This window comes from Fragaria vesca, linkage group LG6, assembly GCF_000184155.1.
Source record: "Fragaria vesca subsp. vesca linkage group LG6, FraVesHawaii_1.0, whole genome shotgun sequence".
NCBI lineage: Eukaryota > Viridiplantae > Streptophyta > Magnoliopsida > Rosales > Rosaceae > Fragaria > Fragaria vesca.
The window spans coordinates 6,054,798-6,078,453 of NC_020496.1; the positions used below are offsets into that span (position 1 = coordinate 6,054,798).

The following is a 23,656-nucleotide window of genomic DNA, read 5'->3' on the forward strand; positions in this document are numbered from 1 at the left end:
TTTTTTTTTTAGAAGAAGAAACTGTTTTCTTAAATTAGCCAAAATCCATGTCAGCATTATTGATAAATAAAAACGTTGAGGTGGCTTATGCCACATCATTTGGGATTCAAATTTTGTAAAATATTTTGGTGTCTCTAGCATTACTCTTCTCAATTTTAGCATCAATTTGAAACTCAAATACTAGCTAAAATTTAGTTGGATTTAACTTTGTCATAATCAATTACATTCTTTAATTTCTTACCTTGTTATTACTAACTTGAGTGTATATATATATGCTATATACCGAAGTATGTCATTTGTAATAGGATGATACTTTTCATTCCTAAGCTCACATTTGGTGTCTCTCTACATAGTCAAAAAATGTCTAATTGTAAGGTACACATTATTGTTCTTTGATTAATTTTCTTCTTTTTAGGTATGTTATTATATCATTTCCATCCTAATCGAGAGAACATTTTACTCTCTACTACTTACGTTTCTAATGTACCTATTAAGTAGGACATGATATGATAATATACCTAAAAGAAGAAACCCAAAATTGGGTTTAGGGTATAGGGTTAAGGTATAGGGTTTAGGGTATAGAGTTAGGGTATAGGTTCAGGATATAGGATATAGGGTTTAGGGTTTAGGGTTACTACTTACGTTTCTAATGTACCTATTAAGTAGGGTATGATATGATAATATACCTAAAAAGAAGAAACCCAAAATTGGGTCTAGGGTATAGGGTTTAGGGTATACAGTTAGGGTCTAGGGTATAGGGTCTAGGGTATAGGGTATAGGGTTTAGGGTTTAGGGTTTAGGGTTTAGGGTTTAGGGTATAGGGTATAGGGTTCATATATCTTATTTATATTGTATTTTACCTTATGTATAGATTATAGAATTAATTCCTTTAATCTAGATTTTTTCATAAAAATAAAAAAAACTACATGATTCTTGCAAATTGATTGAAAAATGTTAGTGTTAAAAGAAAAACTCATAATCAAGGTATTTAAGACAACATCAATTAAGCTTATTTATTATATTAATATGTTATAGTTGAATGGTGGCAATTGTGTAAAATTTAGAAAAAATAGGACATAATATTTATCATAATTGATACATTTTACATGTCTATCAGATAAAAATATTAGATGAGTTTTATTTAAAACCACTATTCAAAATTTGGTGTATATGAAAATTCTCCTATATCTAACCTAATCTTACCTACAACAGCACAGCATAGAACTTAATTTTTTTAAACAGCGCAGCATAGAACTTACTACATCAAAGGGCAGAGGCCATAACATTTGATTTCAGGCTTTCAACTGTTAAAGCTACTCTAGAATGGAGCAATAATCAAAGCCGTAGCTTGTGCACTAGTTCAAATAGTTATTCAAAGTATAGATGGCCAAAATGGGAGCTTTGGGCCAATAACCTGTGGAGTTCTGTAGCTTCATCTAAATGCCAACTCCATATTGTAAATAGAAAATCACAACTCTTAATCTCAAAGATTAAACCAGACAGAACATTTATTGTAAACAGAATTAGCAATGCCAAACAATACAGAAACTAGACATCAAAAACATTTTCATTTCTGATTCCAAACTTCAGCACAAGTCGATTATCAACTAAATGGATATAGACATCAAAAACATTTTCATTTCAGTGTCCAAACTTCAACACAAAAGAAATGGATCTAGACATCAAACCATTTTAATTTCAGATTCCAAACTTCAACACAAGTCATTATCAACACAAAAGAAATGGATCTAGACATCAAATACATTTTCATTTCAGATTTCAAGCTTCAGCGCAAGTCGATCATCAACACAAAAGAAATGGATGAATCAGCAATATGCTTGCCCACACCGAAAAAAATAGGCTAGGACATCAGATACTTTTCCTCACAAGTCACAACACGTACCCTACGATATTATAAACATTTCCTAGTTCACTTAACAGATATCAATCCTAGTATCCTACCCACAACAACACAACATAAAAAGTAGGAAATCAGAAGGCAGAGCAATCAACTTGCCCAGACAACTCAAAATTACCAGCTAGGAAATCATATATTGTTCCACTCAACAAAAAACTAATGACATGATCAGAAATATTCCCTAATACTGATGACGGTTTGAACCACAACAGAGAAGTTAAGCTAGACATCAGAATGCAGATCTACTTGCCGAAGAGAATACTGATGACGGTTTGAACCACATGTCCTTTTCTTCCCTTGAGAACCTCCATCACATCCTTCTTTTTAGCCCTGAATCCTTTGGCTTTCATCTCCATGAGAAACTCCTTCCCTTTCTTCACATTATCCTCCTCCAGCCGGGCGAAGGCCTTGAACACAGGGGTGTATGTCCTAGCATTGGGCTGCATTCCCTTATCCATCATCTCCAGCATGTCTTAGCATCTTCAAGGAAATCAGAGTCTTTAGCAAGTGCCTTGATGATAATACTATAAGTGTATGCATTTGGGACAACTCCGAGGGATAAAAGGGGCCGAAAAACCTTATGAGCCTCCTTGGCTCGATCACTCTTGGCATAGATCTCCATGACGCCTGTATGAGTCACAACTTGAGGTATATCACCCCCCAAGTCAAACTCAGACCTGATCTCATGGGCTTGGGACATGAATCCATCTTTCTTTAGCATGTTTACCATCCTGGTGATAGTGTGGACGATGGGTTCCATCCTGCACATCATGTCGTAGACACATTCCAAATCTTTGGGGTTTTCTGGGTCGTCTTCAATGACACGTTTGTTGCCAACATAGCGAGGGATGTTAAAACGTTCCATCAAATTGTCTGACTTCTTTATATCTTCATCATCTTCTTCTGAGTCACCTGAATAGTCTTCGGAGTTATCTACGAGCACCAACTTCTCATAGTTAGTGAAGAACAACAATCCTAATTCAATTCTACACAACACAGAATCTAGGAGGAGATGAGAAACATGTCCACATTCAAGTATTAGTCTATTAGACATACATAAAGCAAAAACAATCTACTTGCATTCCCCATACAACCCATAATATGCATTTATCAACCCATTCAATAGTTTTAACTCTTAACATCAATTTCAACTACAAATCCTAGTTAGTAGCACCAAAACAAGGACATCAAGTATGTCTTTATAAACCAGTTTTATCTAGATTTCCTAATTCAGACCCACACAAGATAAAAGCTTGCACATCAGAAACATGTCCATTTGATTTCAAGTTTTAAACAGAGCAAAATGGAACTTGCAATGTTGAGTCTACTTACCAAAGAGAATGTTGATGATGATTTTAACCAGAGGTCGTTTACCCCTAAGAGCACGTCTCATAGCCCTCATTGCCATCTTGTCAGCCACAAACCCATTAGCTTTCATCTCCTCCAAAAACTCCTTGCCCTCCTCCATCTTCGCATGCCCTGCATACGCCTCAAGAACGGCCGTATAAGTCTTGGCATTGGGCTGCATCCCCTTCCCCATCATTTCCATCACACATTCCTTAACAACCCCAAGAAAATTGGGCTCCGGATCTGCAGCCAATGTTTTGATGATAACACTGTAAGTGTAAGCATTGGGGGCACAATGTTCCTGTTCCAACATCATCCTGTACACATGCATAAAGAGCCTCCATGGTCTTGCCAGCGTCAGCATACTCATCAATAATCCCTGTCAAGACCACACCCGGAGGTACATGACCCTCTTCAGTATAATCATTCCCAATCTCCATAGCCAAGTCCCTGTAGCAGTCTGTTAACAGGTTATCAAACATCTTCACAAAATGCTTGATAAATCCATGTCAAAAAATTCCGGCAAGTCATCAGGGTCTCCGGGGCCAGCCACGATGCCTGGGATGTTACCGCCTTCCCAAACAGATGAAGGAAGGCTTTCACTGTCAAACACAAGGTTACCAATGTGGGGATTGTTGATCTTGATTGTAGTCTGGCTTTTGGTGTTGGATCTAGACCTGGACCTGGAGCTTGACCTTGAGCTGGAGCTTGCCATTGTTAATCTTCAATCTACAAAACATAAAAAGAATATTAGTACCACTCTCTGAAGAATCTGAAAGCAAACAAAGAGAGAAGAAAAATATAAAAAAGACACTTTCTTTAGCTTTCTCACAACAAACATAAAGCGTAAATCAAGTTCTTAAACTACAAACTCAAGCCAAACAATATCCTTGAAATAGAAAAGGGTCAAAGCTCCCACATTTCTCCAAAAGTGGGGACTGTTAATTTGGTTTTGGTCCAATTTGGAGCTTCTGCTAGCCAGAGCTAACTTTTCAGCCTAGAAAACCATAAATTGGAAACAAACACTCTATCAAGAATCTGATAACAAATCAAAAATTTAAGCAAGCAAGACAAAAACAAAAGTATAAGCCAACACTTCCTTCATCTTTCTCACAACAAAAATTAGTGTAAAACAAGTTCTGGGTTACAGATTCATGCTCGTTAACATAAACCCTAGGAAATGAAATCAGTCAAATTTCTGAAACAGTAAAGATGTGGCCAGGAGGATGCATATATACATTGAAATTAGATATGCAAATACATCATTACAATGAATATTTCATGGAAAGAAGTCAAGAACTGACCTTTACCTCTGGTGTAGTGAGGAGTAGTGAAGAAGACTCAAAAGCAAGGCTGTCGCTTATCTAGTGATATGAAGGACTGAAGGACTGGAGGAGCCAATACAATACAATATATTGAGAAAACACTGCCTTAAACACGTTTAGTCCTTTTGTTCAAAAAAACACGTTTAATTCTGGTATGTATCCTGGTTTATATGCTTCTACTAATTCTGTCTTTTATATGCTCCCATGCTATGTATCCTGGTTTTCCTTTGGATAATTAGCCATTAACAGTTGTAATTAATTGGTTCCATTAATTAGACCTTTCCATCTTTGCAACTCTTCACAAATGGAAGATGGGTTTATATTTTTAATCACAAAACGAAGCAAGAATAGAAATAAAAATAAATGAAAAAGAGGGTGAAGATGATCATGATGGGGGAGAAACTGCTATTAAATTAATGGAGTAGTGCAAGTAGTAAAATATGATGCAAAGTTTAGTGTCAACATTAGCGCCCAACAACAATTTCACAACCTTATATATGAACTCTATGAAGTCCACAATATCACTTTGCATACAATATATATCATAGCATTCACCTTGTTGAAATAGTTTGACTTCATTACAGTCGAATTGTATTTATTTGATAGGTTGCTTAAATGGTATCCTTTTTATTTCCCAACTTTTAGTTTTGTCTTTGAATTTGGTAACTAGTATGTACCATTACTTAAGCGACAATAATCATTTTCGTAATGTAAATTTAACAAACATCACCTATACCCATGATACATTATAATTAGTCAAGTCATCTTAAGATGATTCGACGTATTTAATTGTTGATTCAGACTCGTCTTTTTCTTCGTTTGTTATTGCCTCTCTAATTACCAAGTAGTTATCAGTTTACTACCACCTCTCCGATCACACTCTATACCACTGATCAAGCTACAAACACAAGTACGTAGGTGATTAGTCTTGCAATCTTTTATACTCTTAAAGAAAAGTTCAGTGATTGTTCTACTTATCTTATATGTACCGCAACTTTGTTGTAACTAATGTCAACATCCTAACTAAATTTTTCGGTTTAATTTAATTATTTCTTTTTCTTTTTTGTGAAGTACTATAGAAAACCGTACCATAATCACTATTCAATTGTGATTAAAATTTACCAATTCACATTCAGTTTTTCTGGTTCTAGGACTCACATAGCTAACACAAAATAAATAAAGAGAATATGGGATTCAATCAAAAAATAAAGAGAAATTTTGATAAATGACCTCTTTTAGGCTTTTGAGTTGATTTTTGACCATGGTTTTACAAACTATTGAAAAATAACCATATAAAGAGATCAAAAGTCTCAATTACCCTCATTTAAATTTGTGTAATTTATTTTCTTTTTAACATTCACAATTCCCATTATTTGTAAATTGCTCGATCTTCTTCATTTTTGTTCGTGCTTTCCTCCCTTCATATCCCTGAAAAAAATCATCCAAGACCAATTTGTTGCATAACGTAGTTAACTTGATAGAGTAATTAATTAAAGTGATATATTATAAAGGCTTAAGCTTATTGATACCAAAGAATTGCTATATTGACATCAGTTAGCAATAAGACAATAGCATATGGGGTTGCAGACAACGAGTTGTTTTTGTTTCTCAGATCATGATGACGCCGTTTTGCGTCATTCTGGAGAAAGTTAAATAGCTGAAGAGTTTGCGTTTGGCGAAAATGTAGTATATTGGTTAGAAATTTATAGACATGCCAGTGTGCCACTTCTATGGGAGGGCTTCCTAATGATACAAATGATGAACATGCTTAACGAAGTATGTACATGAAAGATCTGAAGCTATTTTTGTTTTTCTCCCTCAGATAAGAGAGAAAACTGATGTTAGCATTGACTAATGAGCTCTGGAGTGCTTGGTCACCCTTCTTTATGATCTGGTAATATTACTATGGAATCTACTGGTGAAGTCTTATACTTTCTAACTGTTTAATGGAATTCCTTTTACTAAAAAAATGAAGAGAAAACATTGATAGCATAAATCTCAGGTTCTGTACAATCCATGCATGAGGTGCCAATATTACTTTTTGCACTACGAACCAATTTAGCAATTGGAAATTCATAGCATATATACATCTTGATTTTCAGACTTTGTATACGAACTACTGATTTTTTTTTCGACAATTACAAGTTAAGCCATATACGAGACAATGAAATCAAATATACTTGTTACACTTTCAATTAGATAGAGTCTTGGACAATAATGACTAAACAAGAGATCTGAACAAAAGCCTTTACGGAGGAGATGAAAAGAATATATTTTGTGTGTTTCAGTTTTTGAATTTGATCTTGAATGAACGAATGATAAAAGTTGGATAAAATGAGAGAAATTTAAATAAAGATATTTGAGACTTTTGATCCCTTTATGTGGTTATTTTTTAATAGTTTACAAAAATATGGTCAAAAAATCAACTCAATAGCGGTTATTTATCAAAATTTCTCAAAAACAAGAGAGAGAGAGAGACAGAGAGAAACACAAGGAGAGATATGGGAGTGCTCCCAACCTAGAACCCCTTCAAAACCCCAAAACCTCATTCTCTCCACTCTTCACTCTCCACAGCATTCAAAGAAACAAGCATGGCCGTAATCCAAACTCATTTCACCTCCAAGCTCCCACAATTTCCCAAGTCCATTCTCAGCTCCGGCACTAACACCACATTGTTTACCGGAAAAAACCCAACTTTGAAACCCAAATTCGCTCATTTCATCCATACAAAACCTCCAAGTTTAGTCATCAGGGCCGCCGGAACTGATCACTATAAGACCCTCAACCTCAACAGAAATGCAACCTTGAAGGAGATAAAGACTTCTTACCGAAAGCTCGCTCCACAGGTTTGGCTTTCCCCTTTTGGTAAATTTCTCAGTTGAATCAAAATGTCATTCTCTGAAAGCTTGCTTAGCACAAAGATTAGATCTTTTTACTTTTGAACCCCAAAAGGTTTGATCTTTTTGTTGTTGTTTCCGAATGTGAATGAATTTTGATTGTTGGAATTGGAACAGTACCATCCTGATTTGAACAAGGACTCTGGAGCTGAGGAAAAGTTTAAAGAGGTTACTGCTGCATATGAGGTAAGTTTGCTTCTTTCACCTTTCCTTTAAAAGTATTGATTTTATTGTGTTAATTTCATAAATTTCTCTCCATTGAGAATGTATGGTTTAATGTTGGCATGTTGGATAGATACAGCAGCTCTAAAGCTAGTGATTATATTGCATGATGTATCAAGTTTTTCCTTTTTTGTTCTTGTGGTAATGAAGAAGTTGTGCAGGTCCTGTCAGATGATGAGAAGAGATCTGCATATGATTGCTGCTCCGGTGATGCAGGCGTTCAGGGAGGAAATGGTTGTTCGACCATGGGTTCAACATGGGTAAGATCATGACCAACTCTTTGTGGTCTTGTAGATGATGTACACATGTGCACAGACATTTATACACAGTAGTTCTTTTGTTTTTCTAGTGAAGGAACTAATCAAATTTAACTGCATTCTCCTCAATGATCAACGTAGAAGGTGAATGTTAAGTTCAATGGAATGGATGTGCACATTGACCACACTGGAAGCCAGACTTATGAAATTCGGTAAGTGTTTAGCTGTGTTCATTAATTGGTTATGTTTGTGTGTGTGTCAAAACATTCGCTTTTTGCCTCAACAGTTTGAGGTGTTTTCCCCATGTCTTTGAGTCAAGAAATGGAATTCAATAATCTTTTACATCTTTGCAGCAAGTATGCTATTAGACTATTACCATAACCTTCAAATGACTTGGTCCATCTTATGACTTCCATGTTGCAGGTTTGAAGAACCCATTGTAATCAACTATTCATTTGTTGAGACATTTAAACCTTGTGGTGGAAGTGGAGCAGAATCTAAATCTAAGGTTGATACTTGTGATGCTGGTGGTGGGAGTGCTGGAGCTCAATCTGATAACTACACCAAATCATGTACTGGTTCTGAAGGAACAGGAGGGCTCGGCACTATGATGGCAAGGGTCGTGAATGCTTTAATCATCATGTGTTTGGGACTGGCAGCCATTAGTCCAGGTTTTAGTCTTAACCTTTTGGTCTATTCACATTGGTAAGCAAGACGAGCTCAATTTATTAGCACAATAGGATAAACTGTAGTAGCAAGTTGTTAAATATATACCTAGATAAGCACATTCACTCTCTCCCTCTGTGATTCTTAGATTTTGGATACTGAACTTCATTAATTAATTATTGATGAAGAGGATCAGTGTTTTACTGTCCTCTTTGCCTACCTTTTAAACTGCTTTTACATTTCTTTCCAAGTTTTCACTTAATCTTCACAACGTGCTCTCCTGTGCTCGCAGTTTACTAAATATTAAAACTTACAGTCAGTAAGATCAAATAAGTGTGTGCGCCTTTGCATTTTTGATGAGTAGTGAATAAACTTTTATGTATTATATCTGCATTCATTGAAAAGTATTCAAATCATTTCCAGTTAGTATCAACATCTCTTTAGTTTGCATGCTCTGGTCTACTTATCTCCTAGTCTAATCACTAAGCAGGTACAATAACTGCAGGCAAAAGAAGTTGCGTTGAGAGTACGATTGCAAACAATGTGAGTCAGGAGGTGGCATACAAGTCTGGTACATCTGCTAATGAGTGAACTTCAACAAAAGGACCAGCGAAGGAAATGAAGATAGTTTTGTTTGCTACATTCAAATGGCATGTTAAAAGGTTCGCGGATGTTACACTGATGCCTTAACATAAAAAGATTGTCTCTACACCATATTAGAAACTCAGATCCGGCACTGGTTCTACTTAAGCCACAGTTTTGTTCGGGGATAAACAATGAAAAATTGAAGTATATTAAGCCAATTGAATCTTAATTAATCGGCTAGATAACTAAAAATTGAAAGTATAGCAATATAACTAGATGACTAGAATGTTCTTTGGTCTATTTCATATAGCAATCTATACTCGAACGTAGTAGAGCAATCAGTTAATCAAGCTTGCCAACGAGAATCTTGTAAATTCTTTTTGCCACCGGAGGTTCTTTCGTCCTTCCTTTAAGAGTTTTCTCGGTACCCTGATCAATCCCCATAGCTTTCTTGATCTCCTGCAAAACCTCCCTTAGCTTAACCATGTTGGCTTGGCTGCTCGACATGGCTGCTGTATACAGATTTCAAGTTAGGATTCTAGACAATCACCTTGTTGATTTCTACTGTCTATCACTAGCTTTTATACAGGATTATCTATTACTTATAGGACCAGGAAACACGAGCTTTCCTTATAAAACCGGGAGACAAATATTAGATTGCTAACAGTCACCAAAAAATGCCAACATACAATAAATCATTGACTGTCCTTAAAATTATCAATCCTATTACTTATTGGACTATGAAACACAAGCTTTCCTTATCCATTCGGGATATGAACTTACTAACAGTCACCGAAAAATGCCAAGTGAGAAAGCGAATAAATAGGCCTTTCACCTGAAAATAGCAACCCGACAAAAACAAAACCCCTCAAACCCAACTCCTCCTCTCTCAAACACAAAGCTTTAATCTTTCTTCTACCTCAAATGTACAACACACTCAAAGACAGCTACCAACTCTTCGAAGAAATCGGCCGCGGCCGATTCGGCACCATCCTCCGCGCCTTCTGCCCCATCTCCGCCGAGTCCGTCGCCGTCAAGATCATCGACAAAACCCTCCTCACCGACGACACCGACCGTGCATGTGTTGAAAAAGAACCCAAGATCATGACCCTCTTGCCTCCCCACCCCAACATTCTCAAACTCCACAACGTCATCGAAACAGAGGACTCCATGGCCTTGGTGCTCGAGCTCTGCGAACCCGAAACGCTCCACGACCGGATCGCCAACCAGCCGTTGCCGGAGCCGGAAGCTGCCAGTCTTATCAAACAGCTATTGGGAGCTGTTGATCACTGCCACAGAGTTGGTGTGGTTCACAGGGACCTGAAGCCGGAGAATGTTCTGTTTGATTCAAGAAACAATATGAAGCTGGCGGATTTTGGGTCGGCGGAGAGGTGTTCCGGTGAGGGATGGTCCATGGAAGATGTGGTGGGGACGCCGTACTATGTGGCGCCGGAGGTGTTGATGGGGAGGTTGTACAATGAGAAGGTGGATGTGTGGAGTGCAGGGGTGATGTTGTATATAATGTTGGGTGGGAATCCTCCTTTTTACGGCGAAACGGCGACGGAAATCTTTGAGGCGGTTTTGAGAGGGAATCTGAGGTTCCCGCCGAAGGTTTTCAAGGGAGTTTCGCCGGCGGCGAAGGATCTGCTGAGGAAGATGATGTGTAGAGATGTTTCCAGGAGACTATCTGCAGAGGAAGCACTTAGACACCCATGGATCTTGAGTGGTGGAGAAGCAAATCCAATGGTCTGATTCTGACCTCAAGAAACTTCAAGAGAATCAATCATAAGGATATGCAATTGTGTTCTTTGTAGTTTTTATCTAGTACTCTTTTGTAATGAAATTGTAAATAGAATGGATTTGAGGGTACTAATCAAACATAGTAATTTACCTTACCTTATAGCATACTAATTAATCAAAATAAGATCTTAACAATTAATCAACATCACTTCTTAACAGTACTAATCAAACATCTCACTTCTTAACATGCAGTAGCAATTCAACATAAACCATAGTAGTTCTTAACTAATTTATGACCATTATCACCAACTAACAATCTACTTGCCAAATAGAATGTCGAAGAGATTCTTGACTATACGTCCTTTCCTGCCGTCGAGAACCTCCCTTACTTGATTCTCCTCCGCCACAAACCCCTTCCGCTTCATCTCCTCCAAAAACCTCCTCCCCTCCACCACCTTCTCCCGACGAGCAAACGCCTTGAACACAGCCGTGTACGCCACCGCATCGGGACGCAACGCCATGTCCATCATCTCCATCAGGTACTTCTTCGCATCTTCGAGAAACTTGACGTCCGGATCATCCGCCAGTGCCTTGATGAGAATCCTGTAAGTGTAGCTGTTAGGGCTGATCCCGTAGTTCAACATGCGCCGGTACACCTTGAGAACATCCCTCGTCTTTCCGGCGGCGGCGTACTCCTCCATGACGCCGGTGTAGACCACCACCATCGGCAAGAAACCCTGGTCGATATGAGCTTTCATCTCCGTAAACTCGAACTCGTGGCCTTCTGTGAATAGAGCGTCATACATCTTGACCACATTGCTGAGAATGCATTCGGAGGACTCCACCTTCCGGATGACTTGTTGCAGATCCGTCGGGTCCTCCGGGCCCACGAGGATCGGTTCGGGTTCGGAGCTGTAAGGACGAGCAGGGAGCTTGGACTTGTCGACTAGGAAGGTGCCTGTTTTGGTTTCCTCGTCGACTTGGAGCTTGGCGGTGCCCAAGGTGAGAATAGGATTGTTGTCGTCGACTTTTGCGCCTGAGCTGCCAGCGGTGGTGAAGTTAACCTTGAATGAGTTGATTCTCATCTTACTCATCATGGTGGTGATGTTGGGTGAATGGTTGCAGACTTGCAGCTAAGCTAGCTAGCAGGTACTTCTCACTGTTCTCAGTGGTTTGGTAAAGTGAGGAAGATGGAGAAGGAGAATCTGATTCTCTTATGGAAGAAATAGCAGAAAGAGTCCAGTCTAGTCAAGTCTAGTCAGAGGAGGCAGTGAAAGAAATTATGATAGCTTGTTACGGTGGAAATAATGGAGCAGGTTTCCATGTTTGTGAAAGAGTTTAGCCTTGTGAAAAAGGAGAACAGTTCTGTCATTTGAAATAGGAAGTATAATTGATCGAAGCCCTTACACACATGTAGTATCTTTTGCATATTATTGACACCATTGAAGGACAGATTCTGGAGATAGATATCTTCATTACACAATGCAGGTACGTGATTGGTCACTACTTCATAGCTAGGGTCAGTATCCACCGAACCAAAAGTGTTCTGATCAATGCTGATGGTCAACTTATTGGTTTTGTTTTGGTCATAGTTCGGACCACTTCCTTTGTCATATATGATCATATGTTCTCTTCTTTTCAAATTTTTCTTTTTGAATATTCTCTACTTTTATTTGTCTAGAACTAGACCATATTAAGAACATCATCATGTAGTAGATTTCGAATAAATTGACTTACTAATTCGTGTATCAGCACACTATTTTCATAAAAACAACTATTTTGATAACTAATTTAGATTTTTGTAATGGTTATGACATGAGAATGACTGAATGAGATCGGTTATATACATTACACAACGGTTGAAGTAATCTTCCAAATGTCATAAGACCGATATTAAGAACATCATTGTCTTTTTGATCAGGTGAGGCATCACATCGAATCATTGTCCCGTCGTGTCAATGCACCTACTGTTTCTTTTTGTTAGCCATCCCAGTAGACTGATATAAAGGAACGTGATCCATGCCAGTACTACAGCTGTGGTCTCTATCTTGTGAAGGTGAGAAAAAACTTCTATGTAACATGTAGAATTGTAGACCTTGTGAACACATCTGTGAAGACAATTGTAAATTTTATCGAGACTTATCCATTGGTCTAGAGCTAAAGGTTTGAACATGGCAGTTGAGGCAGTTTGTATATACATCCGACGAATATCAAGTGAAATTCTAGTTTGAAAATAAGCCTAACTTGGCATTCGACTATCCATGTGTTCAAACAAACGAACATGTCATAGCTCACTTTCTCATGATCAAGAGGAACAAATCATCATTTCTGAGCACAAAACAAAACTTGTTCATAATTTTGGCCTGTTCTAGCTAGTGAACAAGTTCATAGCAATCGCATTTCCAAATCAAAGAACACACAAGTAAGAAGTTGTTCATAGTTTTGGTCTGTTCTAGTTGGTGAATAAGTTCATAGCAATAATCAAACACAAAAGTAATGTCCTCAAAGCAAACACATCCAAAACCAGCAATCAAATCTACTTTCCAAAGAGAATGTTGATGACACTTCTAACCACAGCTCCCCTCCTACCCTTGAGCACCTCCCTCACCGCCTGCTCGTCCGCCACAAACCCCTTCCCTCTCATCTCCTCCCACAACACCCTCGCCTCCTCCGCCTTTTCCTCCCCCGCCAACGCCTCAAACACCGCCACATATGTCCCGGCATTAGGCCTTATTCCCTTCCCCAACATCTCCACCACATACTTCTTCGCATCCCCGACGAACCTCTCCTCGGCCGCGAGTGCCTTGATGAGCACGCTATAAGTATACGCATTCGGCGCCACCCCACAGGCCAGCATCCGCATGTACACCTTGAGCACGTCCTTGGGCTTCCCGGCGGTGGCGTAGGCCTCGATGACGGCGGTGTGGGCCACCACGTCGGGCATTTGGCCCTTGTCTTTGATGTGGGCGAAGAGCTCCAAGGCCTCGTGGGTGAGGCCGTCTTTGGACAAAGCGTCGAACATCTTGACTGCATTGCTTTGGAGCCCGTCTGAGCGCATCTTGTGGAACACTTCTTGCAAGTCTTTCGGGTCTTCTGGGTCTTCGAACGCCGGCTTCTTGTTGAACGGGTCGTAGGGAGGAGGGAGGGACCTCGACGACGACGTAGACGACCTGTCGTTTGGTTTGGAGGGATGTGGGGTGTCGTCTTCGTCGTCGGAGGGGAGAGAGAAGTTGACGAGGGTGGTGCCTTTGGTGGCGGGTGAGGAGGAGCTGAAGAGGCGGAAAGAAGAGAATGATGGAGGAGGAAGAAGAAGAAGCCTGGTTGTTGTGGGAGAAGAAGAAGATATGATGGGTTTGTGGGTGGGGTTGATTGGAGGTACTGTGGTTAAGTGAAGCTTAGTGAAGAGAAGGGAGAAGGGTGCATTGGATTGGTTGCGAAGAGCGGAGCGAGATACCAATCTGGCGGCCATTCTTGATTGCTCTGTTTGCTCAGGCTCACTGTTGTTGTTTGAGTGTGGATTGCGGTGTTTGAGTTTTGGCTCCAATGGTGTTTGAGTGTGTTTGCGTCATTCCCTTCCCTTAGTGATGACATCATATAGTTCTTGTCTTGGGCCAGGCCAGGTCTGGATTTTCATTATGGGGCAAGAATCACATGAAGCCCATATCTTACCAAAAACCTTCTCCCTTCGTAGAGGTTGTTTCTTGGTCACTCTATTTGTTCACTCTTGAAAAAAAAATTGCATTTTCTGCAATCTGCATAGCCCCATTGCTTGAAGGCTAATGCCTTTTGATTCTCAGCCCACTTTGATGTGTCCTATGGTGAAAAGGGTGTGTTCCTTTGAAACTTAACCAAACTTGCAAGAGGCAAGTCCTGTAGAGATGAAAATATTCTATATTTCTATACAAGTATACTTGGGATTGCCCTCCCTAAAGTAAGAGCTAGCTAGCTGCTGTTTGTAGTTTGCATTCATACTCTGTTATAATACATGTTTGTACTATCTGCTTTGCCATTTGGATTTCGCAGGCTGGCGATAGAATCCTTAAAATTACAGAGTTTACTTTGTTCATATAAAATTGACTGTCTGCATTCCTTGTTCAGCCAGAAATAATCATTCTTTACTAATAATTGCCATATATAGTAATGAACATCATGTATTTAGTCACGTCCTCATTAAAAGGGGCTGCTCCTGCTGTGTGCTTTTAACTTAATTGTATCTGCTGCTACCATGGCAAATATGAGATTGCTGCTCTTTCTTGCTTTATGCTCTACAGGGATCCATATGATCTCTTCTCTTACCGAAAAAAATGACGGTATAGTTAAAATGTTATATGTTGATAACTAGATATATTCATCTCCTAGTACTTAATGGGAATTTTAGGTAGAGTTTGTGTTACTGTTGTTGTTTACAGTAGAAAATGATTTTGCCATATCATTGTTGCGAGTCTGATCCAAATTTGTCATACAGCTTTTGCACAATCTTGATTGTAAACTTAACATCTTGCACAAATATATGTCTAAAAGATGATGATTTGTAAGTGTTGATCTAGCTGCGGTGATGATGAGGTACAGAGATTCCTGGAATAACACACCATCTAGCTGGGAAGACTCCGATGATCCCTGCGGTGTGCCATGGGAAGGAGTCAGCTGCACTGGTGCAAGGGTGACTGAATTGTGAGTAGTAACTGAGCTATCTTTGGAATTCCATATGATTGATCCTGGTCGACGGAGATACTTAATCGACTACTTCCTGTCTGATTTCTGAAGCAAATGTTTTAATTCCTCCTTACTTATATGTTTAGGAGTTTATCAGCCATGGGGCTCATAGGGGAACTTGCCACTGGCTACATTGGGCAACTCAGTGAACTGACGTCTTTGTGAGTACGATATATAAAATCGAGTAGTCCTTTTTACCAGCATTATGCTTACAAATGAACAAAATGTTACAGGTTACTGCAAGTAAGCATTTTAATGGATTATATCACTCAATCTTGAGACCTTTATGCTGAAACTTTAACATCGTGCAGGGACGTTTCATTCAACCCTGGCCTCACAGGTCAAATTTCTATACAAATATCATTTCTCCAAAAGTTAAAGACCCTGTAAGAACACATAAACAATCCCTTTCAAACTTCGTATACGCAGTGCGCTATACAGCTTCTATTGTTGAATGAGTATGCATGACTTGTATTATCTTAGGAACCTAGCTGGATGCAGCTTCAGTGGTTTTATTCCAGATTCGTTTGGAGATCTTGAACAGCTGACATTCTTGTAAGAAAAGTGGACTAATAATGACCAATCATCATTATTTGTTTACTGTTTCTTTTTCGAATTTGAAACAAATCTTTGGTTCTTCTTATCAGGGCTATGAATTCAAACAACTTATCTGATATAATACCTTCTGAATTGGGTCAACTCTCCAACCTCTACTTTCTTGATCTATCGGACAATCATCTGACTGGGCCTCTCCCAATCTCAAGCAATATTACTTATGGTGGACTAGACCTCTTGTTAAAGGCTCAACACTTGTGAGTAACTTCTCAGTTTTCCAAATTTAAGAAAGAAATGTGATACCACCCACGCATTTTGCTTAAACATTGACTTGACTTTATTGAATATGCAGCCATTTGAGCAACAACCAGCTCTCAGGTTCCATTCCACCTGAGCTTTTCAGCTCTGAGATGAGTCTGATTCATCTGTAAGTTGATCCCTCGACATTATCTCTGAGATAATTTTTCCTGTAGTTTAGTTCATTTAACTGCTTGTTACACTTCAACTACAGGTTCCTAGACGGTAATAATTTTACCGGGGTTATTCCAGAAACATTAGGACTTGTTCAGACTCTTGAGATGGTGTAAGTGAAAACCAGCCACCTTATGAGATATATATATATATATATATATATATATATATATATATATATATATATATCAGTTCTTGACAAGTTACTTGACTCAAAACCTTCTTTTCTTTAACAGTCAGCTTGATAAAAACTTTCTGACTGGAACTGTCCCCTCAAACCTTAACAACCTTACAAATGTCAATGAACTGTAAGTACCAACTTCTTACAAGTTACAAGGATGCTCTAAATGTTCTTTTCACCATAAATCGTATCGTACAAGATTTTGTATTATGTTGCAGGAATTTGGCCAACAACAACTTGACAGGCCCTTTGCCTGACTTGACCGGAATGAATTCCCTCAATTATGTGTGAGTACATGGCATGAAGCTATTTTTCACAATCTCATTTTTCCTTAAGACTTGTTCTAATATTGTACTTACGTATCCTAATGATTTTCAGAGACCTTAGTAACAACTCATTTGACCCATCAGAAGCTCCGCTTTGGTTCTCAACCTTACCCAAACTCGCTAATCTGTGAGTCCTTCAGAGACATTGTCCTTGTATCTTAAAAAGGAATTAAGCACAAACTAATTAAAAATGTTTTGTTGAAAGGGTTATGGAATTCGGATCACTTCAAGGACTTGTGCCTGAGAAGCTATTCAGCCTTCCCGAATTACAGCAAGTGTAAGTTACAAGGAAGAAGACCTGAACAATGCATCGTTTATTTTTGACATTAACTATCAGAAACTGGTCTTTCATTCATCTTCTCCTAACTCTTACAGGAAACTGAAAAACAATACGTTTAATGATACATTGAACATGGGTGATAACATCAGTCTACAACTGGAGCTTGTGGATCTCCAGAACAATCAAATTTCCCTGCTTGTTCTAGGATACGAATACAAAAAGGCATTACTGTAAGACAGTTGTTGGCCCATGACCCTTATTTCTTGATGACATTGTATTATTTTCACCTGACCAATGCTATTTGTTGTCACTTCTACATACTGCAGACTTAAAGGAAACCCAATATGCTCCGGTGGTGGTCAAAATACTACTTTCTGTCAGTAAAAAGCAACATGAGAACAGGTGCAGGATTGGAAATAAAAAGGGTATATCTGCAACAGCCTCCATAGGATTTTCTATACCTCCTAATGAGCTGTGTAACTTCATTGAAATTCTAAGTCATTACTATCTAAATGGGGAGCTATATATTCTCCAAATCCTTCCTATTCAAGTGAACCAATTAAAATGTCTCATTTGACTTGGAGTGATATTTTAGCAAAGATTCTGGAAACATATTAAAGTTGTCGGATCAAGACTTCTGATATTCCATTTGATCTTTACACATGTAACCTGATTTTTTGTTTGAATGAAAACCTGCCTTTGGCGTAGTTATTGAAAACCTCATGTGAGTCATGTCCAGGTCCAGTGCCTGATTTTCTTTTTCTTTTTCACTACGTAAATATATACTTTTCTCTAATCATAAATAATCTTAAGATAGCAAACTACAGGGTTAGTTCAACTCGAAGTAATCATTCTCATATTTGTCTATCGATTTGACATAGGAAGGAGTCGGCTGCGACCATATACAAGAATATTGAACTGTGAGTAGTATTAACTGTTGTGCCTAGCTCTCAAATCTGATATGTTCTGAAAATCAAGGGAAAATGATCCATCGATATATTAAGCAAGTTTTGACATAAGCTCTTCTATGCTTGAAACTTGTTCCCACTCCTCTTCAAACTTGCTGTGCTGCCTATACAGAATGCTCTACTTGAGTTTGTGAGGGACCATATTCAGAGAGATGCTTCAGTGCATGTAATCTACCCTCTCATATTCCACAAAAATGTGTGTTAACGTTTCACACCCTTCTCACCGTAGCATCTCTGCTATGTTCATCATCACCGAATTGATAAACCAGTCCGGCAAGCCACTGATGGTGTCAAGCTTCAAGGATATCGACTAATCGTATAGACTAGAGGCTCTCATTATCTGCCGAGCTGTGCCGATCATATGTATATCAAAAAAACAAAAAACAAAAAACAAAATGGTAGACGGTGGAAGGATCAGAGGCGAGGGCTGTGAAGACAGATGGGTATTGGGTGCGAGAACTCTGGGTAAAAAGAAATCATCAAAAAAAAAAGGTAAAAAAAGGATTAAATTCAGTTTGCCCTCTCGTACTTTACGTCAATAATCAGTTTAGTCTCATATCTTTTTTTTTAATAACGTTGGTCCTTGAAGTTCTATTTCACATCAGTTTAGTCCAATTTTTGAATTGTCCTCCTTACCATGACGTCATGCGCTGAGTTGTCCGCGACACAAGGACCCAGTTTCTGACTTAAAAGGGTAAAATAGTCATTTTATCATATTTGGGTATTTAAGGAAATGAGATAGGTTGACATAGGGAAAGCCTACACTCGGTGTTGACCCGAGCTCAGGCTTCTCTCCCTCCTTCTCCGGCTATCTCCTCCGTCTCCGGTTCCGGCCACCTCAGACAGCAAGACCACCACCGAAATGATCCTCTTCATCTCTTCATTCTAGCCCAGCCGATAGATCACATGTGCAACCAGAATCGGTGGAGATCGAAATCGTGAGTGCTCCACTGAGTTCACTAATTTCTGGCGAAATCAAGCATCCCCTCTGGTGGCGACTGGTAGTATCTTGTTCTCCTTTCTCTCCTCTATCTTTCTATGTCTTTTGTTCTTCAAATTGAAGGATAATCTGAAAACTCCCTTTTCTCCGCATGTCGTTTTCCGGCGAAACCCACTGCTCCGGTCATCAATTCGGCCAACGCCGGTGAGAATCTTCTTTACCTCTCCCTCCTCTTCATTTCGGTGTCTTACCTACCTGAATGAAGCCCTAACTCAGAAATCCCTTTTCCTCTGTTTTTCTGGGTTCATGTCAAGGTCTTCCGGCGACGGTGTTCTTCGAGCTTCCAGCGCACGCCGTCCACATGGACTTCTACAGTGAACTCACCACCGCCACGCGCCTCAGCAATGACACGTTGATCCTCGTCAACGCCGTTGAGGGCGTCCACATCCAGACGCACGCCGTCCTCCGCCAGGCTTGGATCGAGAAGCTCACGCCGTGCCTGGTGATCAACAAGATCGATCGGCTCATCTCCGAGCTTGAGATGAGCCTTAGGGAGGCCTACATTAGGTTGTTGCGGATTTGAGTGATGAGGATGCCATTCTTTCGGGGCCGGCCAGCCACCACCGTCGGCAGGTTTATATGCACTACAGCGCAAAATTATTTGAAGACCATAATATGATAAAATGACTATTTTGCCTTTTTAAGTCATAAATTGGGTCCTTGTGTCGCAGACAACTCAACGCATGACGTCATGATAAGGAGGACAATTCAAAAATTGGACTAAACTGATATGAAATAGAACTTCAAGGACCAACGTTATTAAAAAAAAGATATAGGACTAAACTGATTATTGACGTAAAGTACGAGAGGGCAAACTGAATTTAATCTTAAAAAAAAACTACAGAAAGAAAAGAAAATTCCTGTGAGGTTGGTGGACACGTGCTGCGTCTAGGCGGTTAGGGTCTCTGTGGGGGTTAAACGGGCTGGGAGGGGTCCACCATTTAAATCAAACAAGAAGGTTCCGACTTCACAGGAGCTCCAAGATCACCGGTCGCGCTTCTGTTTGGTACTTCAAACTTCAAACACTACAGGTCAGTGATCGTCCCTCTTTACATCTAAGCCAATATAACTTTTCTACCATACAGTACCAAAGTGTTGATGAATTCTTGCAATTGCTGTAAAGCTCCGGCATTTAGCTTTTTCCAAAGAGATTCTCCATCTGGGTTTCTTCAAGCGCTTACCTTTCTTTAATTTCATGAGCTAAAACCATCTAAGTTAACCCAGAAAAGCAATACAGACCCACTGAATTTATCTGAATTTTGAGGATGTAAAATTCATCAATCGTTGTATTTGAACTGGGTTTTGTGGAATCATATATTTCCTTCCATTTTTTTACTGAGTAATTTGACATTCACAATCTGAAAATTCAGTTATTAGGGAATATATCAATCAATATATGGGGTTTTGAGTATATCTTTGTTTACTTGTTTGAAGCATGTCAAGTAAAAAATTGAAGATCTAAAATTCAACGACAGCTGCTTCAATGCATGATACAAGGATATACTAGTCCCTGTATGATTAGCAGTTTATTTGTAGTTATTGAATGAAGTAAATTAATTTATTGGTGCTGCTCTCTTCCTCAGTGAGACTGTCATGCGCCAAGTGTAAAGAATATGATGCTTTATGGCTCAGACTAGAGCAAGAGCAAGGTCAGTGCCTATCATCTTAATTTTATCATGTATTGATCAATGAACTCAGTCCATGCATGTATGGTTAACAATAAACTCAATCCATGTATGGTTACACCTTGTTAATCAATTCCTACTGCATATATTCTTGTCAGGTCTCATAAAAATGAGATGGATCTTCTTTCTTATTTCCAATGATGGGAAGTTATGGAAATCAAATCTGGAAGTTGAAGGACACGGTAAAGAGCTACACTATGACCAGTTTACTTGCAGTTATCTCTAGTCTTTTCATGTCATGTTATTTTTTTGGTTGTGTGTGTGGGGGTTGAACTTCATGTAACATTACCAAATGTAGATGATTTGCTGGGTTGAACAAAACACACGCTTTTCTGTGTTGTTTTTTTCTTTCTTTTTTCGGTCTATTGCCATGCTATAAATGATTTGCCATTAATTTTAAACGATTAAAGATTCTGTTTTAATTACGAATCAAGGATCACTCTTTGTAGGGGCATCTGACTAAAATCCATTTCTTTGCTCTAATGTAGAAGTGCATTACTTTTAACAGCACTGAAATTGTAAGACCTACTGTGGAATTGTGTAATTGATTCTGAGAGAATTCCCTCATACAGCATAATTTTATTGCAGACTGAAATGACGTTTTTCTGTACTGAAATGACTCATTGGCGGGCTGAGAAAGCTTAGGACTCTATTGGGATGGGTAGTGATAATGATGAAGATATAACAATCATGAGAGTTCAGTGAATTGGTACATCAGTTTCCCAAGCAGTCATAAATTTCATGTTGTACATCATTGCTACAATCAATGGAATGGTACATCAGTTGGCCATCCTCTTTCTTGATCATCTTACAGAATTTCCTTACAATCTAAAATTACAAAATATGATTATCTGTGAACCCTATAGCCAGGAAAAGTTGTCTCTGAATAACTGATTTGAAGACTCAGGAGATAGAATAGATATAACTTTCTGCCACCATTCTAACTTTCTACAGCTGTACCATTATCAAAGTTGCATAATTTGCAGAATTCTAAAGCTGGGATATCGAATCTTAAAAGCTCCTCTAAATAGTATCCCATAATGTAGTCTGGTGAGTTATCCTCTGTGGAAGAAGTTTATACATCACTACTAGGTTTTGGTTCAACTACCACCTTACCATTCCCTGACTTCCCCTCTTTGGTTGGTTCTGCATTTTAAGACGGAAGCAGAGGAAGCATACTATGATGTTATATCCCTTAGAATAATCTTTTAGCTGACCGCCCTATAAATTGACAAAAAAATCATATATCTATGTGTGTATATGACTAAAATCCTCGGACCATTCGGGAAATTGAAACAATAGCATACGGGCGGTGTTTTTAACTATTATCAATGAAGGCAATATAATATATTTTCTAAGAATCGATTGGGTTACTAACAAAAAACCTCTTATTACTTGAGCAAGTAAAATACTATCCCAGGCTTCCGCTATTTCTATACGTACCTTTTACAGTACGATGGTTAGCGGTTCACGGACTAGCTGTACCTACCGTTTTTTTTTTAGGGTCAATAGGACTCAATCGTATGGATATGTAAAATACAGGATTTCCAATCCTAGCAGGAAAAGGAGGGAAACGGATACTCAATTTAAAGTGAGTAAACAGAATTCGATACTCGATCTCATAGATACATATATAATTCTGTGGAAAGCCGTATTCGATGAAAGTCGTATGTACGGCTTGGAGGGAGATCTTTCCTATCTTTCGAGATCCACCCTACAATATGGGGTCAAAAAGCCAAAATAAATTATTTTAGCCCTTATAAAAAGAAAACTGAATGGGACCTACTATGGGACATACAATGCATTACAGACGTATGATCATTACGCTTCAACCGGGTTATTCTATTCCACCTCTTAGAAAGAAAAGAACTTAAATCAAAATACTTAATAGCATGGCGATACATTTATACAAAACTTCTACCCCGAGCACACGCAATGGAGCCGTAGACAGTCAAGTGAAATCCAATCCACGAAATAATTTGATCTATGGACAGCATCGTTGTAGTAAGATTCTAAATTGGACACTGAAACAAACTTGGGATTTGCGATCCCAAGTAAGATCGGTTCAGGATCATGGGATCCTTTTCTATCAGATAGGAAGGGCCGTTGCACAAAATGTACTTCTAAGTAATTGCTCCATAGATCCTATATCTATCTATATGAAGAAGAAATCATGTAACGAGGGGGGTTCTTATTTGTACAAATGGTACTTCGAACTTGGAACGAGCATGAAGAAATTAACGATACTTCTTTATCTTTTGAGTTGTTCTGCCGGATCGGTCGCTCAAGACCTTTGGTCTCTACCCGGACCCGATGAAAAAAACGGGATTACTTCTTATGGACTCGTTGAGAATGATTCTGATCTAGTTCATGGCCTATTAGAAGTAGAAGGCGCGCCGGTGGGATCCTCCCGGACAGCGTCTACCATTATACCTACAATGATCGGGCATACTATTGCTATCCATAACGGAAAGGAGCATTTGCCTATTTATATAACAGATCGTATGGTAGGACATAAAT

General features: G+C 38.9%; 6 protein-coding genes across 6 annotated transcripts; 3 read left to right on the forward strand and 3 right to left on the reverse strand.

Moving 5' to 3' along the window:
- Window positions 1–2,375: 2,375 nt before the first annotated feature.
- LOC101312564 (pentatricopeptide repeat-containing protein At1g63130, mitochondrial-like) lies at window positions 2,376–3,980 on the reverse strand. The gene is made up of 4 exons (XM_004305002.1): window positions 3,836–3,980; window positions 3,618–3,725; window positions 3,251–3,508; window positions 2,376–2,851 (listed from the first exon to the last, which is right to left on the reverse strand). The coding sequence occupies exons 1-4, from the start codon at window positions 3,978–3,980 to the stop codon at window positions 2,376–2,378; spliced, it is 987 nt and encodes a 328-aa protein (XP_004305050.1).
- Window positions 3,981–7,064: 3,084 nt separating this feature from the next.
- On the forward strand, window positions 7,065–9,358 carry LOC101314866 (chaperone protein DnaJ-like). The gene is made up of 6 exons (XM_004302439.1): window positions 7,065–7,436; window positions 7,605–7,673; window positions 7,871–7,969; window positions 8,108–8,178; window positions 8,390–8,671; window positions 9,123–9,358. The coding sequence occupies exons 1-6, from the start codon at window positions 7,182–7,184 to the stop codon at window positions 9,154–9,156; spliced, it is 810 nt and encodes a 269-aa protein (XP_004302487.1). The 5' UTR covers window positions 7,065–7,181; the 3' UTR covers window positions 9,157–9,358.
- A 783-nt stretch (window positions 9,359–10,141) lies between these two features.
- Window positions 10,142–10,969, forward strand: LOC101312854 (phosphoenolpyruvate carboxylase kinase 1-like). The gene has a single exon (XM_004305003.1). The coding sequence runs from the start codon at window positions 10,142–10,144 to the stop codon at window positions 10,967–10,969; it is 828 nt and encodes a 275-aa protein (XP_004305051.1).
- Window positions 10,970–11,274: 305 nt separating this feature from the next.
- Window positions 11,275–12,042, reverse strand: LOC101313145 (pentatricopeptide repeat-containing protein At1g79540-like). Its single transcript, XM_004305004.1, has one exon. The coding sequence runs from the start codon at window positions 12,040–12,042 to the stop codon at window positions 11,275–11,277; it is 768 nt and encodes a 255-aa protein (XP_004305052.1).
- Window positions 12,043–13,415: 1,373 nt separating this feature from the next.
- LOC101315160 (pentatricopeptide repeat-containing protein At4g38150-like) lies at window positions 13,416–14,518 on the reverse strand. Its single transcript, XM_004302440.1, has one exon. It carries the CDS (start codon window positions 14,424–14,426, stop codon window positions 13,494–13,496), a length of 933 nt encoding a protein of 310 aa, XP_004302488.1. The 5' UTR covers window positions 14,427–14,518; the 3' UTR covers window positions 13,416–13,493.
- A 991-nt stretch (window positions 14,519–15,509) lies between these two features.
- On the forward strand, window positions 15,510–19,974 carry LOC101313441 (probable leucine-rich repeat receptor-like protein kinase At5g49770-like). The gene is made up of 13 exons (XM_004305005.1): window positions 15,510–15,628; window positions 15,757–15,831; window positions 15,982–16,056; window positions 16,154–16,225; window positions 16,318–16,482; window positions 16,578–16,652; window positions 16,737–16,808; window positions 16,933–17,004; window positions 17,096–17,164; window positions 17,409–17,480; window positions 17,579–17,713; window positions 17,810–17,859; window positions 19,706–19,974. Exons 1-13 carry the CDS (start codon window positions 15,513–15,515, stop codon window positions 19,972–19,974), a joined length of 1,317 nt encoding a protein of 438 aa, XP_004305053.1. The 5' UTR covers window positions 15,510–15,512.
- The last annotated feature ends 3,682 nt before the right edge of the window (window positions 19,975–23,656 follow it).

Bases quoted from the DNA above. Each gene is read 5' to 3' on its own strand.
- LOC101312564 (XM_004305002.1), bottom strand. From the start codon at position 3,980: ATGGCAAGCTCCAGCTCAAGGTCAAGCTCCAGGTCCAGGTCTAGATCC. The intron at 3,509-3,617 runs GCAAGACCATGG...CATTGGCTGCAG, and splicing joins TGATGAGTATGCTGACGCTG to ATCCGGAGCCCAATTTTCTT. The intron at 2,852-3,250 runs GTAAGTAGACTC...TGGTGCTCGTAG, and splicing joins CATCATCAACATTCTCTTTG to ATAACTCCGAAGACTATTCA.
- LOC101314866 (XM_004302439.1), top strand. From the start codon at position 7,182: ATGGCCGTAATCCAAACTCATTTCACCTCCAAGCTCCCACAATTTCCC. The intron at 7,970-8,107 runs GTAAGATCATGA...TGATCAACGTAG, and splicing joins CGACCATGGGTTCAACATGG to AAGGTGAATGTTAAGTTCAA. The intron at 8,179-8,389 runs GTAAGTGTTTAG...TCCATGTTGCAG, and splicing joins AGCCAGACTTATGAAATTCG to GTTTGAAGAACCCATTGTAA.
- LOC101312854 (XM_004305003.1), top strand. From the start codon at position 10,142: ATGTACAACACACTCAAAGACAGCTACCAACTCTTCGAAGAAATCGGC.
- LOC101313145 (XM_004305004.1), bottom strand. From the start codon at position 12,042: ATGAGAATCAACTCATTCAAGGTTAACTTCACCACCGCTGGCAGCTCA.
- LOC101315160 (XM_004302440.1), bottom strand. From the start codon at position 14,426: ATGGCCGCCAGATTGGTATCTCGCTCCGCTCTTCGCAACCAATCCAAT.
- LOC101313441 (XM_004305005.1), top strand. From the start codon at position 15,513: ATGATGAGGTACAGAGATTCCTGGAATAACACACCATCTAGCTGGGAA. The intron at 16,653-16,736 runs GTAAGTTGATCC...CTTCAACTACAG, and splicing joins GAGATGAGTCTGATTCATCT to GTTCCTAGACGGTAATAATT. The intron at 16,809-16,932 runs GTAAGTGAAAAC...TTTCTTTAACAG, and splicing joins GTTCAGACTCTTGAGATGGT to TCAGCTTGATAAAAACTTTC.